This window comes from Delphinapterus leucas, chromosome 11 (genome assembly GCF_059928025.1).
Source record: "Delphinapterus leucas isolate spDelLeu-1000000601 "Yukka" chromosome 11, BTC_Dleu_Yukka2, whole genome shotgun sequence".
Lineage (NCBI taxonomy): Eukaryota > Metazoa > Chordata > Mammalia > Artiodactyla > Monodontidae > Delphinapterus > Delphinapterus leucas.
Genome location: NC_143139.1, coordinates 84931452 through 84949457, shown reverse-complemented (window position 1 = coordinate 84949457; position 18006 = coordinate 84931452). Strand labels below are relative to the sequence as shown.

Sequence of the window (18006 nt, the reverse complement as noted above, 5' to 3'; positions counted from 1 at the left end):
GCAAAAACAATTTAAGAAATGTTTGGAACCGGAACCAAAAGAGTGTGCCTTAATTGAACAAAACTGGACTATGCCCTCGGGCAGTGACTCCCGAACTTTGCTACTGATTGTAATCATGCGAGGATCTTCAAAAACACTGACGCCTGGCTCCCACCCGCAGACATTCTGATGTAATTGGTATTGCTTGCGACCTGGCCATCTGAGGTTTTTAAAACTCCCTGGATGATTCTAGTGAACAGCAGTTTGGGACCTACTGCCCTAAAGTAATAGATTAGTCAGTCTGGCGATTCCCTAAAGGAAGCGATTATGCTTTAAAAAAAAAAAGTCTAGTCCATCCTAATTCTGAAAAGAAGTGACAAATTTACACCAACACATAACTTCACTTTATAGTACTTCCTCCTTATCCCACTCAGATTTTGGTTCGTCATGTTGTTGAAGGAAAACTGCGTATATTTAACTCCAGCCATGCCAGGCACCTGCAGCCAGCTACCCGAGTGAGCCACACTCCCTCATACTTCCCTGCTCTTACTCATATTCTTACTCAGCACCTTGTGCTAGCAGGTGACTATGAATATTTGATGAAGAAATAAATAAATGAATGTCTTTCCCACTTCTTTGTCTGGATACTGCCAGACTGAAACACGCTCAGGTTGCTGGTTTCTAAAGGCTCCGTGAAGCCACAATTTGCTCCTTTTGAGTCCCCTCCCAGGTGCAAGGCAGAGGCTTGTTGCAGCCTCTCAGTTTCAGAACGCGTACACACACAAACACACACACACTCTACACATTGTGGGGGAGGGAAAAAACCCTTTAGCCTCCTAGTTCTTCTAGCTGGTCTAAGAATTAAATTGGCATGAGACACATTAACAGGAGAAAATCAAATTTAATTACATACGTAGCAGAGCAAGATGAGAATATGAGGTCCAAGGACAAGTTAGGCGACTTAAGCTTGTATACCTTCCCAGAGAAGGAGAAGAGGGTAAGTGTTTGGGACTTCAAAGGGAAGGAAGATGAAGATGAGCAAATGTTTGATAAACAAATGTTTGCTGGGTCATGCAGACACAATGGGACCCAGAGAGGACTTTGATCAAACAGGCCTTGCTGAGTGCCCCTAGTCTACCACATCTAGTTCATGGTATACTTTAGTTTTCTATGGTGATAGTTGTTCTTCCTGAATAGGCCCTTTAGGTGGTTAAGGGCAGAAGGTAGAAAGTTCTTCCTGAAGTTTTGTTTCTTAAAAATAATCAGCCCCAAATCATCCTCAAACCAAAGAGACACATTTGGGGGTGGAAAGTTTTGTTCCCCTACAAGATGCTAAACTGACACTCTGTTTGGTGGTTATTTATGTGAGTGCCTAACCTGATTCTGGGGTCCTTAGAAGAGAAGATGGGTCTAGCACATAGGTGTTCAGGAAACAAGATGACTTAGGAAGCGAAGAATGAAAAATGTGAAGGAAAGACAGCTGGGATTAAGGCAGAGAACTTACCATTTACTCCCAGCTGCTGTGCCAAGCTTTGTACTAACCAGTTTACATGCCTTCTTTCATTTAATCTACACAAAACAACCCATGAGCTGGCATCATAACTCCACATTCTTAAACATCTATAGAAGCTACAGTTTATTGCAAAAGCATGTCTTAGGATACAGAGGGACTTTAAAATCATTTAACTTAATGTGCTAAAAGCAAGTGATGAGGGTTGACTTCTAAGAGCCTTCTGGGACAGACAGGTCCAAGTTACCATAGTTAACATTTTCTAATGGCATTCCAGAAAAGGCTAGATAAGGCATTTTAACTTCAAACTGTTCTTAAGTGAGCAGATTATAGCACAAATTCCAAGAGCAGCTCCATGTAGTTATTTTTTAAGTTAAAAAAAAATATCACCGTTAAAAAAAGCTTCACTTTCCTTTCAAACCATTCTTGCTACAGTTCAGGGCCCAGATGCCTTACCCTTGTCAGGAAACAGAACGCCTTAGTTCTATTTAGTTGCTGGTCAATGGAAGAAGAGCCGCTCACTGGCACTCACTCCCCCCTCCCTCATTTCTCATCATGCAGCATTTGTTCTAGTGGTACATCTTGCATCTCTTGACTGGGTTCATGTTATTCCTCCTGCCTAAAATTATCTTCCCTCCCTAAGGGCCTACTCCCTCAAAGCTCATCTGAAATGTCATCTCCTGTGGGAGGGCTTGCCTGATTTCTACCCTGTGTTTATCACTCCTTCCCTCTTCTGTGTCCCCAAACACCTAAAAATAATTACAAATCATCTAAAGCCAAGAGAGTTTTGAGAAGGCAAAACCTTGCTTGATTTATCATGCCCTCCCAGAACCTGTTATATATTGTAAGTATGCAGAAAATGCTGGAAAAGACCCTCTGTTCCTGAGCTGTCATCTAAGGACACTATTAACAGGTCTATGAAGGTGTTCAATCAAGGGTCCTCTTGCACTAAACTACCATTCCTCAATAAGTCTTTCTCACACATACACACTGAGCTAGAACCACCTTTCTGACACCCAGATCTCTGTGCAATCCTCCAGTAGTTCTCTAGGAACCTCTAAATAAAATCCAAACTCCTCAATTGTACTGACTTCGCAACGGCCACCCTTGTTAAACCTAGATGTCCACATATTCTGTACCCTACTTAACCAGAAAACACTGCTGGAGAAAACACAGAAATTAAAAGTAATTTCACTTTAGGGCTTCCCCGGTGGTGCAGTGGTGAAGAATCTGCCTGCCAATGCAGGGGACACAGGTTCGAGCCCTGGTCCAGGAAGATCCCACATGCTGCAGAGCGACTTAAGCCCGTGCGCCACAACTACTGAGCCTGTGCTCTAGAGCCCGCAAGCCACAACTACTGAAGCCTGCGCCCCTAGAGCCTGTGCTCCTCAGCAAGAGAAGCCACCGCAAGGAGAAGCCTGCACACCGCAAAGAAGAGTAGCCCCCGCTCGCCGAAAGTAGAGAAAGCCCATGTACAGCAACGAAGACCAAACATAGCCAAAAATAAAAATAAATTAAATAAATAAATTAAAAAAAAGAAACAGCCAACGCAAGAGGGACACTCTGACCCTCCTTTCTGTCTCACTGAAAATAGGAAATAAGTCATTCACGTGAAATGTGCACTCCTTGCATCTAGAGGTAGAAGGACACCCTTAACGCAAAAGATAGGGAATTTGGGGCCAGGAAGCCTATATAAACAAACTCATTACTTCTTTAATATACTACCCCAAGCCCAAACTCTGCTGATAATCGTCACTAGTTGGGCACCCAAAACCTAAGTTTCTTTGTCCTGTCAATTCCTCACAAATGTATTGTTTCTTTGTCTAAAAAAGTATAAAAGCTGCCTGCTTTGGCCACTTCTTGGGTACCATTTCTATGGGATCTCCATGTGCATGAATTAAAATTTGTTTCTCTTTCTCCTGTTAATGTGTCAATTTTTTTTTTTTTTTGCACTACACGGGCCTCTCACTGTTGTGGCCTCTCCCGTTGCGGAGCACAGGCTCCGGACGCGCAGGCTCAGCGGCCATGGCTCACGGGCCTAGCCGCTCCGCGGCATGTGGGATCTTCCCAGACCGGGGCACGAACCCATGTCCCCTGCATCGGCAGGCGGACTCTCAACCACTGCGCCACCAGGGAAGCCCTCTTGTGTCAATTTTATTATTGGTCCAGCTATAAGAACTCAAGAGGGGTAGACTGGGAAATTTCCCCCTCGCCAACACTCACCACCCAGTTCTACAAGGGTTAAGTCGGAACCCAATTCAGTTGCCCACCAACCTGAGAGGAATTCAGGATGGAAACAGGATGAAGCACTCCTGCTTTAGATAAACAGGCCCTTAAGTAGCTAGATGCATATCTCAGGAAGAATTTCAATGACCCCAGATTCTTGCATCTTCTCATATTTAGCTAAGTACTTAAACTTGAGATATCTGTTCTTTGTGATTAGCAGTAATCTTTTACCAAGATGTATACTTGACAGTGTGTATTTCCTAGCCAAAAAAAAAAAAAATCATATATAAACGGGTCTCTCCCCTACTTCTTTGGAGCAACTCCTCAGAGCTAACTGAGTGCTGTCTCTGGGCTATAGTCCTCAATAAGACCCTGAATAAAACTTAAACTCACAACTTCTATGTTGTGTGTTTTTCTTTAAGTCGACAACACCTACTCCTTGCCATTGGCTCATGACCTGCTTTCTACTTTAAGAAAAGAGAATCAACCAGACAGAACTCCCACCTATTTCCCTTTTTTTTCGGCTGTGCCATACGGCATGCAGGATCTTAGTTCCCCCACCAGGGACAAACCTGTGCCCCCTGTATTGGGATCAAGGAGTCTTAATCACTGGATTGTCCAGGAAAGTCCCAAAGTCCCACCAACTTCCATCTCAACCACCAAGCTGCCATATTCCCCACCTTCGCTCTTGATTTAATGAAGGCCAGCCTCTCCACTTGTGTGCGCATTTTCATCTTTTCTTGACTTCTCAGCCTTCCATAACTTCACTCCTCCCATTAGCCTCCCTCTCTGGCATCATCAGTTTCTTGTTCTCTACCTGATCATTCCCATCATCATACAAGCACACTGTAATGTTCCCATTTTTTAAAGTCTCCCAAGATCCCATATGCCCAATTCCAGTAGTTACCACCCAACATCATTTCTCCCCTCACAGGGGGAAAAAAAATTTTTTTGGAAAGGATTCTTTGTACCCTGAGAATAAAGTAGGGTAGGGAGGTCAGGAAAGATCTAAGTATATGGCACTCGAGCAGAGACCAGAGTGAGATGAAGGAGCAAGACTTAAGAGGGGGAAATCTTTCTAAGCAGAGGAAACAGGAAACAGCTCCCTAAGCTGGGAGCCTGCCCGATTTGTCCACGGATCTGCAAGGGAACCAATGTGTCTACAGCTCAGTGAGTGAGGAAGAAAGTGGTAGGTAGTGAGGTCAGAGGAGTAGCCAGGGGTCAGATCCCAAAGGCCATAGTCAGAAATTTGGATTTCATTCTTAATGTGATAAGAAGCCAAAGTGTCACAAGAGAGGAGAGGGAAATGATCTAGTTTGTATCCTTAAAGGATTGCTCTGCTGTGTGGAGGAGAGACTAAGGTAGGGACTCAGCGTGGAGGAACACAGACCAGTCAAGAAGTTACCGTGGTGGTCCAAGCTGAGATGATGAAGGTTTGGATTAGTGAGTTGAGAACATATATCTGAAGATAAACCTAATTAGTTTTACAGATGGATGGAACGAGGGGTGTAAAAGAAAGAAAAGAATCGATGATGACTCCAGGGTTTTGGCCTTGGCAACTGGGTAGATGGGGGCACTCCCTAATGAAAAGGGGGGATACTCAGGGAGGAGGAGAAAAGATGGGAATGGGAGAGATGGAAAGCAATAGTTTGGGACAAATGCATAGTATGGTTTGAGAAACCTACTGTTATCCAAATGGCGATTTTGAGTAGGTAGTTGGTATGCAAATCTGGAATTCAGGGGAGAAGTCAGGGCTAGAAATAAAAATTGTTAGTCAAACAATAAAAATTGTTAGTCAAATATAAAAGGTATTTAATGACATGGATATTGCATTGTAGATAATGTTGGGGTTTTCCAGAGAAACTGAGAGAGAGAGAGAGAGAGAGAGAGAGAGATTTTTTTTCTCTCTTTCTTTCTTTTTTTTTTTTTCTGGCTGCGCAGCATGCGGAACTTCCCCAACCAGGGATGGAACCCATGCCGTCCCTGCATTGGAAGCGTGGAGTCTTAGCTGCTGGACCACCAGGGAAGTTTGAAAGATTTATTTTGAGAGAATGACTCACAGCATTTGGTGGCTGGCAAGTCTGAAACCTACAGAACAGGTCAACAAGCTGGAAATTCCAGCAGTCTTAATGTTGCAGTCTCGAGTCTGAAGGCAGTCTGGAGGCACAATTCTTTCCTCTGCAGGAGACCTCAATCTTTTCTCTTAAGGCCTTCAATTGATTGCAGGAAGCTCACTCACATTATGGAGAGTAATCTGCTTTACTCAAAAGTCTATTGATTTCAGTGTTAATCACATTAAAAAATACCTTCACAGCTACATGTAGACTGGTGTCTGACCAAACAACTGGGTACCATAAAATCAGCCATCACATCATGCGACTAGATGAAATTACCTAGTAAGTTAATGCATTTAGAGAAATGAAGACAGTCCAGGACTGAGCCCTGGCAAAGTGCAAAGGAGAAGGGTCCAGCAAAGGAGGCTGAGAAGGGAGGTAGGAGGAAAACCAAGAGAATGTGCTAAATCAAAAGCCAAGGAAGACGTGCTCCGAAAAGGAGGAAGATCAATTATATCAGGTGCTGCTGAGAAAACCTGCAAGATAAGGACCGAATCATGGAAGTTATTGCTGACTTTACTGAAAATGACTGGGGGAAAGAAAGCCTAAGTAGAGGTGGTTCAACAAGAAACAGAGGGCTTCCCTGGTGGCGCAGCGGTTGAGAGTCCGCCTGCCTATGCAGGGGACACGGGTTTGTGCCCCGGTCCGGGAAGATCCCACATGCCGCGGAGCGGCTGGGCCCGTGAGCCATGGCCGCTGAGCCTGCGCATCCAGAGCCTGTGATCCGCAATGGGAGAGGCCACAACAGTGAGAGGCCCGCGTACCCGTAAAAAAAAAAAAACAACAAGAAACAGAAAAAAAGGACAAGGAGGTAGTAAGTATAGCCAACTCTTCCAAGGAGTTTTGCTATAAAAGCAGAAAACAATGGGATTTTGTCTAAGAAGGAAGTTATTATAGCATGTTTCAATGCTGAAGAAATAATCTAGTAGAGGAAATTTGGTGATTTCCAAAGAAGAAAGGAGCAAGATGAGATCTGTAAATTACAGAGGCAAAGTACTTTGACTATATACATCTATTATGCAGCAGCCTTAAGTCAAATCTAGGTTCCATCACTGATTAGACAGTCAAATTACTAAGCCTCTCAGCTTTCTCATCCTCTTTCTACAAGGTCCTCTGTGGTCCTTTTACCTCTTCATCTCACCCAAACCTTCCCTCCGTCTCTATGGCCCAGCCATTAGCCTTTTTTCAATCCCTTTAATTAATCTAACCACAGGCTTTGCTAACTCCCAATCACTCAACACATCTTAGTTCAAACATGTCTCAGTCCCACAAGCCAAATCCCCCTATGAAATGCTCTTGTGTTACCATGTATTCTTTCTGATTAGTACTTACCACAATTGCAGTTATATTTTTAAGTATGGTTATTTGATCAATGTCAGCCTCCCCCTCTAGAACAGCTTAGTTCAGTAGAACTTTCCATGGTGATGCAAATATTCTATATTAGCATTGTCCAACCCAATAGCCTCTAACCACATGTAGTTATTGAGCAAATAAAGCATAACAAGAGCATGTGGGGATGTAGCTCAGTGGTAGAGCACGTGCTTTGCATGTATGAGGTCCTGGGTTCAATCCCCAGCATCTCCATCTGATTTCTCCTTGTTTAATCCTTGGAAAATATGGCTAGTGCAAGTGCTGATCTGAGTTTTAAACTTTATTTATATTTAATTAATTTAAATGTAAATAGCTACATGTGGGCAGGGATCAGGATTATTTATGTTCACCACAGTGTTCCCAGCACTTAATATAGTGCCCACACTTAGTAATTGCTCAAAAAATGTTTGTCGAAAGATTCGATCTGTACAGTGGGGATATTACTAGTTAACTTGTAGATTTCTTATTTTTCTAAGAGGAAAGGAAAAAGAGTCTTTACATAGTAACTGTCAAAGATTCTCAGTCCTCTTATAAAGGTGAATCTGACCTTCAAGAATTTGATCAATCCCAGAGGGTGGCTGAGAACATATTGGGTATCTGAATAAAATAACGCCTGTAATATGCCTAGGAGTGTGCCTAGAACATGTGGTGGTCCATCAACTTCACACAGGGCAAGCAAATCATGGTGTAGGGAAATTGAGGAAGCAGGTGATATTTGAACCATACCTGGAGGAATAATAAAGGTAGTAGTAACGGCAGTGGGAGTAATACCTAAGAATTTTTCAGTGCTTACCATATGCCAGGCATAAACTTGGGTCTTTACATGGCTAATTTAATCCTCACAATAATCCAATGAGTAAGATACCATTATTTCCCCCATTTTACAGATATCTGAAAAAAACCTGAGATATAAAGAGGAAAATTACCTTCCCATGGTCACCTAGCTAATAACTGGCAGAGCCGAGACTGATGCCCAGCCCTTGGCTATTACCACGATGCTGTTCAACTCTTTTTTCTTTTCTTCTTTTTTTTTTCTGTATGTGGACCTCTCACTGTTGTGGCCTCTCCCGTTGCGGAGCACAGGCTCCGGACGCGCAGGCTCAGTGGCCATGGCTCACGGGCCCAGCCGCTCCACGGCATGTGGGATCTTCCCGGACCGGGGCACGAACCCGTGTCCCCTGCATCGGCAGGCGGACTCTCAACCACTGCACCACCAGGGAAGCCCCTGTTCAACTCTTGAACAGAATTTTTCTAGGCAGAGGGAGCAATAGGTACAAAGACACAGTAGTAGGAAAGAAATGGTGTGTTTTTGCATGACATGCAGAAACATAAGGGGAGATGAAACTATAAATATATACTGGATTCAGTTTGGGGTTCCCAAGGCAGCCAAGTGTATGGCTCTTTCCCCTACATTCTCAGTTAATTTTTAAAATCATCCAAGTATTACACCCATATTATAAAATTAGAAACAGAAATTCCAGGAATTTAAGAATTTTGCCAAAGGTCACAAAGCAGGTGTGTTGGAGATGGGATATAAATCTAGGTGTGCCTATCTCCAAATCTATTGTTTGTCTTACTACTCAATAATGTATAGTGAGGTAAGGGCTAAAAAAAAGGCAAAAGGAACATGCTCTAGGGCCAAAAAAAAAAAAAAAAAAGATTAATTTTCTGACAAGAGCCAGGTCAGAATTCATCCATGAAGCATCTACCTGAAATCCTGCTTGGGGCACCAAGATCTCTGTGAAGCCTTCTCTGATCAAACAGAATTAGTTACTCCTTTATTTCTTATGTCAAGCTACAGAAAAGCTGTCTGTTTACATGTCTGCCACTCTCAGAACTGTCACTTAGTGAGCACCTCTGTGCCAAGAGCTTTACATGTTCTCATTAATCCTCTTACTCACCCTTTGGGATACATATTATCATTTCCATTTGCAGATGAGTAAACCAAGGATAAGAGTGGCCAAAGTTCTGAGAGCTAGTCCAGGACTTATGTCCTCATGCTCTTTCCTCTCCACCACAGTCATTTTCACTCTGGGGGCTGGTTTTTGCACCCCCCGTACTTGGCACAGTGCCTTCCCCATAGTAGGCAGGCACTCACTCAAGGTTTGAATTCAACTGGCAGGATAGCAGGCTTTCGAATGTTCATGAAGTAAAGAGAAGAGAGTCTAAGGTGTCCTGGTAAACCAGATTTGGGTGGCAGTTGCGGGGAGAAGCCCTCACTTGTAGCATCTGTCAGTTTCTGTGGTATAGATACCCCCACTTTGGCTGATTTCAAGCTACAAACCTGCCTGCAATATTCCCGAACGTTTAACCATGGCTCTCTTGTGCTGGTAAGAGCCAGCTCCAGCACACCATCTAAAACCTCAAGGTCATCGGGTACAAGCTACTTTCCCTCCTACATGTCTTCTGCACGGCAGCTCTCTACACTTAGACTTCACTGCAACCCCAAAAGGATAAGGATTCTTCTACCTCTGCTAAAGCTCACCTTTATTAGAGCCCATGACCTATTCTAATTCCAAGTACTCTTAGGGACTCCACATCCCTCAAACATCCTCTTCTTAACTTGCATCCATGACCATTCAATATTTAAGCCTTCTGTCTTCAAATGTGCCCAGGTCTCCTCTTTTGTGAATATTTCAGCTGATCTCACAGCCTCATCTAGCTTTCTGCTGACAAGCAGTATGGCCCAATAGTTACGGGAGCCTCCTCTGACATCACATAACCTGGTGTTTCTGCTGACAAGTGGCATGCCCTTAGGCAAGTTCCATTACCTTTCTGTGCCTCAGTTTGCTTATCTGTAAATGGCCATAAAAAATAGCACCTGCATTTTATGTGGCAGTTGTGGAAATTAAATGAGTAGGTAGATGTAAAGGGCTCAGAATGTGGTAGGTATTCAATATTTGAGTTGTTATTATCATCATTATGTCCTTAGGCATGGTACAAATCTAGGAAGACCTCAGTGTGGTTAAGAGTTTGGATTTTCTCCTTTGACAATTTAGTTATTCACAGTAACTGTTAAAAATGTGTTACACTAGGGGCTTCCCTGGTGGCGCAGTGGTTGGGAGTCTGCCTGACGATGCGGGGGACACGGGTTTGTGCCGGGGGGCTCCCGCGTGCCGTGGAGCGGCTGGGCCTGCGCGTCCAGAGCCTGTGCTCCGCGGCAGGAGAGGCCACGGCGGTGGGAGGCCCGCGTACCGCAAAAAAAAAAAAAAAAAAAAAAAAAGCGTTACACTAGACTCCGTTTAAAACTTAATTCAAGGGGGTAACCTATTCATCTTTCTTTTAATTAGCAGTCTATTGTTAAGCATGCCATTTTTCACAGTCATCCACTCTCATTGCTCACAGCTTGTTCTTTCTCTGGTAGAAGAAAATGTAATTTTCTCAAACAACTTGCTAAAAGAAATGGAAAGACATGAGGAACTTAAAAAAAAGTTCCTCATGTCTTTAATCCATTTTGTATCACATGTACATACATGCATAATGTACAAACACTAGTGCAGAAACATCCCCCTCCTGCATTCCATTTGTTTTAGGTCTCTCAGCGTCCCATTTCAATTCTAGAGGAAAGAAAACCTTTTTAATCTAGAAAACCAACTGGCCAGCAGAACCTCAGGAGGTACAGGCTTTATTGCAGTCAAGCCTCAGACGTCTTGTCTTATAAAACTGGAGATCAGCCACCCTCACCACGAGCCAAGGGGTTGTGTGAGTATTAATTAATAGTCATAAACAGCTTTTAGATCTTACAGATGAAAGAAGTGCCATATACTTTATTATCATTATTAACCTCCAAATTCTTAAACCCTATTAGGTAGTTGACATTGAGAGGAACATCCCCCTCTAATTCTCCAAGAGCCCAAATTCCAGAATCCCAAGAGAGTTTATGACTGCAAATCGTTGGTGGAGGGCTATGTTCACCCATAAAGTAGCCTTGAATATTCCTGATTGGCAGAGCTGATTTGAACTAAGAGTGACCTATGTCTCATTTATAACTTGTATTATTAAGACCAACTTTCCCACTCTAAAGACAGATGAGAACATTGTGGTTCTCCACCAGAATATTTCTGAATTCATTTATCTACAGATTTACAACGCTCACTTAATCTTTCAATAATCTCAGGAACTCTTTTGAGGCCTTGTTGCAATAAAGGAGGCTGGACTACCTCCTACTCATCTTGATAGGGTTCAATGTTACCCATTAAGTGAGTTTACTAGGCCTCTAGTTCAATGTTCAGTCATTGGCCTTTTTTTTTTTTAAACATCTTTATTGGAGTATAATTGCTTTACAATGGTGTGTTAGTTTCTGCTTTATAACAAAGTGAATCAGCTATACATATACATATATCCCCATAGCTCCTCCCTCTTGCGTCTCCCTCCCACCCTCCCTATCCCACCTCTCTAGGTGGTCACAAAGCACCGAGCTGATCTCCCTGTGCTATGCGGCTGCTTCCCACTAGCTATCTATTTTACATTTGGTAGTGTATATATGTCCATGCCACTCTTTCACTTCGTCCCAGCTTACCCTTCCCCCTCCTCGTGTCCTCAAGTCCATTCTCTACGTCTGTGTCTTTATTTCTGTCCTGCCCCTAGGTTCTTCAGAACCATTTTTTTTTTCAGAGTCCATATATATGTGTTAGCATATGGTATTTGTCTTTCTGACTTACCTCACTCTGTAAAGTCATTGGCCTTTCTAAGAAAACAAAGTATTTTCCAGCTTACTACCATCATGTGATGACCTTAGTATGGTGCCTCTATTCTTATAATTGAAGTAGAAGAAAAATGTGTGGAAATTATTGTACTAATCCCTTCAGACAAATCAACCTCAGCTGTTCCACAGGTGAGCAAAACCAAGATGTTACTAGAAACACGAACTGGATTCTTGACTTTCAGCTTCCTAAAATAATTTCATTTCCCCATCTTCTTATATGGCTAAGTGACTAAATTCTGGCCCATAGGATGTAAGCAAAGTGTCATGTGCAACATTCAGAAAATGATCTTAAATGGAAAGGACATGCTGTCCTTCAACTCTTCTTCCAACTGATGGCTGGACTTTGGCCAGTCATCTTGGGACATAAGATGGAAGACAAATGCTGAGGACTGTGGAACATGAAAATAGGAGGACTCAACATTGGTTCCAACACTGTAGAGTGCCATAAATGCCCTGGACACACTACCCCTATCTAAACTTCTTTTAGGTGAGAGAGAAATAAGCTTACATTTAGTTTAAGCCACTGTTATTTTAGGTTTGCTGTCACATATGGCAAAACCTAATCCTAACTGAAACATTTACATTACACTATAGGAGACACTTACATTTACACTATAGGAATTTTTAAAATAAATAAATAAATAAAGCAAAGGAAGAAAAAGAGTTATTCAAAATTTCACCATCTGGATGCAATCAAGATCTAACTCTTGGCTCAGTCCGCAGACTTTCCCTGAGTGCTTCTATTTTTTCCCACAGCTGCAAACCTCACCTATAGATTAAACCTTTCCAAATCTGTATCTCCCGCTCATCCAGACCTATATACCTACTAGCCTATATATCCACATTGGACAATCACAACATGTCCAAAACCAAATTCATCATCTTCCCTGGTCCAAACCCTGTCTCCTTTCTCAATGACTGATACTACCATCCTCCCTCTTCACGGCAGAAACTGAAGCAGCTTGCCTGACTTCTCCCTCTGCTTCAGCCAATGCTGGATTGTGATCATCTGTCTATTAAAACCTCCCCCTAAGGAAGAACCAGATCTTATTCACCTGTGTTTCCTCAGTACCTACTGCATGGCAAGATAGATGCACAATATTTGAGTGATTATTCGTATTTTGTGCCTTTCTTTCCAGTCTTTTCCTACACTTTTTCAAGCAAGATATGACTATTCTATAAAAACTATTTTAAACTCTTTGTTTTTTCATTAAACATTATAGTACTGAAAGTTTCCCCATGCTATTAAATATTCTATGTGAATCTTTTTTTTTTTTTTTGGCGGTACGCAGGCCTCTCACCATCGTGGCCTCTACCGTTGCGGAGCACAGGCTCTGGACGTGCAGGCCCAGCGGCCATGGCTCACGGGCCCAGCTGCTCCGCAGCATGTGGGATCCTCCCGGACCGGGGCATGAACCCGTGTCCCCTGCATCGGCAGGCAGACTCTCAACCACTGCACCACCAGGGAAGCCCTATGTGAATCATTTTTAATGGCTGCATAATATTACATGAATTAGCAGCTACTACTAAGCACTGACTATGTGTCAGGAACAGTACTAGGCATTTTACATACAATCTCACTTTATAGATAAGAAAACAAAGGCTCAGAGGAGCAAAGAGTCCTCTACTTGTGGTGACTATGACTAATAACCCACAATAGACAATGAGCCCATGAAAGGCAGAACTCATATCCTTTATGTATAAGAGCAGGCCCTCCAATATTTGTCAAAAGAATTAAAATAATCAATAATTTACTAGAATGTGTATCTGGCAATTAAAAAGATTTATCTTGCCTTACAAAAAGCTTAATCTATCCTTTTCATATCTGAATACAATGGGAAGAGGACATTAATTAAACGCCATGTTAGATGCATTACAAACACCCTATTTAATCCTAACGACTCAAACAGAGGAGTAACACTATCCCACCTGCATGGATTTGAACCCAGGTCTGCATAATACAAAGATATATTTTCTACTTCCTATTTAAGAGAAATCCTTTTATAAAATGTGTAAGTTGTTTTCTTAAATAGATAATCAGCTTCCCTACTTGCCTTGCATTCATTCCAAAACAGAAATTTACTTAAATAGAAGTATATATGTATGGATTCTGATGTGACTTCTATATAACCATTGGTCTCCATCCTCTTGATCCATTTATACAAAAGCAAAGCACACATGACGGGTCCAACCAATGCAGTGGTTATTTCCGTAAATAGCACTAATACAGGTGTAAAAACTGGCCTGGTGTGTGAGGCGTGTGTGTGTGTCTGTGTGTGTGTGTGCATGCATGTGTGTAGAAATTAGTGGGGAGTACCATGTCCAATAAGATCATAAGCACAGCTTAGATCAGAGAACAGTTCAGCATTGATTAAGAGCCTGGCCTTTGGGCCAGATTCCGTAGTTTCAAGTTCTAGCTCTGTCACTTACTGGTTGTATGACCTTGAGCAAGTTCTTTAACCTCTTTGTGCCTTTATTTCCTGTTCTGTGAAATGGAGAAAACAGTAATATCTCGCAGAACTGTATGACTGAATTAGTTAACACTTGAAGTGCTTATAGCAGTGACTCATAGAAATTGCCATATAAGGGTTTCCTGCGAAACATGAACAGATAATAGAAATAACAATAATATAACATATGGAAAAATTTTGCTGCATTAGTAATCAAAGAAATACAAATTGAAATAAAGCTATATTTTTTTACCTCTCAAATTGGCAAACGATAATTTTTAAAAACCTATTATTTCTAAGACTCACTAAGAACAGGGAAAACTCATTGAACTTGTGGAGTTATCAATTAGTACACATCACTTAAAAGGCTCTAGAACTTTAGAAATGTTCATACTCTGACCCAGATATTCATTCCAGTAATTATCCTGAGAAATAATTCTAAATACAGCAAAAACTTTATGCCCAAAGAAAAATATTTCTAACTTGTTATTCCATAATAGCAAAAAATTGGCAACAGATTATTTGTCCAACCATAGTGGAATGGCTAAATAAAAATACTGTATGGAATATTTCATAACTGAGAAAATTATTAAGAACTTGTAATAACATGCAAACTAGTTTAATAATAAAACAGAATATAAGATACATAAAAGATACACAAAAATATTAATAGTGGGTATCTCTGGGTATAACTATATGTTATTTTTGTATTTTATTATAACGCAGCCTCTATATTTTCTCAAATGAACATTCCTGCAGACCAAACCAAAATGCTTAAGGAATATCTTAAGCTTCATTCATAAAACAAACAGAACAACCTCCATGGATCCCCACTTCCTATGGGATAAAGTCTCTTTACTTTTCCACTTTTATCTCTGATCGTTCTCTCTGTCAGGCCCTCCTTACTACATTCGCTCTAAATGAACAAGCCGTGATGTTTTCTAACTTGTTTTTGTTTACGGCCGTGAATTCCTCCCTTACTACTTTTTTCCACTGGGAGAACACCTATCAACACCCTATCACAGCTACTCTGAGATCCCACAGCCTTTAGAAGAGAGACAGATACAAATAAGCAGAATGACCTTAAAGAACGAGACTGCCTTATTCATCTTTTTCTCTCCAGCCAGTGCTTGGCACATTAACAGGTGCCCAAAACACATCTGCTGAACGAATAAGCATCAGTACCAAAGTGGTGAGACCTGAGCTAGCCTGGGCTCCTCTGCCTGTAGGGGCTTTTATTTGTTTAAGGCAAGCAATCTCTGAAGAGGCGACTGGGGAACCAGACAGGCCTGGGCTTGACACAGCAACACTGAGCAAGCTACTAAAATGCGGAGCATCTTCTTCCTCACTTGAGAAACAGAATTAAATCCAGCAACCCCACAAGGTCATTGTGAGGACTGAGTGAGAGAGATGTGAAACACTGGCATAAAAAAGGAATGTTAGTTCATCAATATATCTCAAATGTTAGTTCCGCTCCCTCTTGCTGAAGGCATTAAAGCCGTGCCTTCTATAAGCAGCCAGGGGACAAGGATGATACACCTCAGAACCCCTGGGCTAGTAACATATGGCATCCAGATCCATACTTTCAGCAAACTGTCACACATGTCCTCTCAAACCTTATATCTGCTTTCCACATCGACAGCTGAAGAATGGTAGCAGCTGCCAGACCAAATTAAGATGATTACCTTGATGTTGTCTGTTACTCAGATCAGTCACTGGGCAGACACTCGAGACCAAGATACAAGCTTTCGTGTATCAGCCAGCCCTGTGAGTGGCAGCCAACGTACAGCTGCCACGGTGGCAGGTGGCACAACCTCCGGGTACAACAGCCATCCTCACATCTAGGAACACCTACCATAGTATCAGTGCCATGAAAACCATACACAAGGCAGGTAGCTCGAGTCACGAAACGTTCTGAGGACGGAGGCAGTGGAAGTAGAGGGGAGGGACCAGGAATTACCAGTGGGTTCACTGGCAAGCCAACTATCCTATTAATACTTTTCCATGCTTTGTTTCCTCATCATATGAAGGTGATATCACCTACCTCACTGATGGTATTTTGAAGATTAAATACGGGAGCATGCATAAGCCTCTGGCACAGGGAGGATAGGATTTGTGACCGTTACCACGGCCCAAACACAGATACCAATGCCATGCCTTCCGGTGCTGAGTGCCCCTCTCCAACACCAATCGCGATAGATCTGAGTTCACCTTGACAGTTGTTCTCAAATAATAACCTTAATTCATGTACACAGGCTCAAAATTGGCCCAAAAGAAGGAAGAAAACCCAGTCTCACAAAGACAAGTAGTTAGAAAAAAGAGAAATACTTAATAGATTTTTCAGATAATTGTGGATATTCTTTTTTGATACTACACCAAAACTCAACAAGTGGTGGTTGACTAAGGTTAGGTGCAGTGTGGAATCTGAAACCATGTGGATGAGGTTTTCATACTCTAGCACATGAAAACGCATTGGTCTATCTTACACTTTGAATGACTCTTTTACCCATGAATGACTTTGTAAGATCATACATTCATCATTAAGAAAATATTCATTCACTAAGCTATGCAGCTCTTCCAAATATTGACATATTTCAACCAGAATATTTTTTAAAAATTATATTCATAAATAGTACCACCCTCATCAGAAAAGTCCTTAAGTATTAAAAAGCTATTGAGCTCACATGGCAGATACAACTTCCCAAATTCTAATTTTCATGTGAAAGGTCAAATGTTATCATTAGCAACAAACACTGTCAGTTGTTTTCCTTGAAGTGACAGACTTGTTTTGTTCATTTTGGGGGAAATGCCTGCCAAGTACTCAAGTTTGAATAACCATAGTTTGACTGTCAGTTATTCTTTCAAGTATATATGGTGTTCCATGAAAAAAGCAGCTGGTTCAGTTTGCAACGCAAACTATTAATTGCACAAGCGCTTCTTCTTGAGAAAATCATCACACTCCTTGTGGCAAAACACTTTATGCATCCTTTTCTCATCACACAGAATATTAAAAAGATGTATACTCAAAGGGTTGAGATTTAATAAAGTTAATAATGTTTATGACTTCATCAAGAATAGTCTTAAGTAAAATAGACATTTTCTTTTACTGTGTGTGTGTGGTGGTGAAGAATATAATATAAACTAGTATAGTTTGGTACCCCTAGTTTGATTCATGCTAAGCCATCAGCAGTTTTACCCACCATTGCCTTGCACCATCAGTGAAAATGTCAAAACAGTAATGGTAAATAACATTTCAACATTATTATGAAAAGTTTTGACCTTGAGTATCCCCAAAGGTCACAGGCACCCCCAGAGGTCTGCAGACCACATTTTGAGAACTGCTGGCTTACTTTATAAATCCTGATCTGTCCCTGCAAGCTGGGCAGACTGTGAGCATGAACAGGAAGAAAGCTTCTTATGTGTGATGAGGCAACAAGTGAGGACACAGAGCACCATCCACTCCCTCATCTAGTAAGAGGCTCCCACTCTTCAACCACAGACAGCTTCAACCTATCCCAATTCACATACTTTTTAAGCAGGACTTTAGCAAGGGGGGAGTGGGAGCTCCCAGCAGTGACCTATATATCTATGGCTCACAGGGCGAGAGCTTCCTGTCTGATTAGTGTTGCCAGAATCAAAATTTCAGAGAAG

The 18006-nt window shown here is 41.8% G+C and overlaps 1 protein-coding gene and 1 non-coding gene across 4 annotated transcripts in view; one reads left to right on the top strand and one right to left on the bottom strand.

Annotated features, from left to right (window-relative positions):
• Positions 1-17780, bottom strand: part of TXNRD1 (thioredoxin reductase 1) — an 88179-nt gene extending 70399 nt beyond the window's left edge. The window contains exon 1 of one of the 3 annotated variants that reach the window (XM_089921198.1): positions 17706-17780. Coding sequence is in view for 1 of the 3 variants with exons in the window: in XM_089921197.1 (XP_089777323.1) it covers positions 16211-16213 (3 nt within the window). In the remaining 2 variants the exon portion in view is untranslated. Of the gene's footprint in view, positions 1-16040; positions 16158-16210; positions 16288-17705 lie in introns of those variants that run through there. The other 2 variants (XM_089921197.1, XM_089921195.1) reach the window with 2 other exon arrangements.
• Positions 7342-7413, top strand: TRNAA-UGC (transfer RNA alanine (anticodon UGC)). The gene has a single exon. It is a non-coding gene; the product is annotated as a tRNA-Ala (tRNA).
• Positions 17781-18006: the final 226 nt, after the last annotated feature.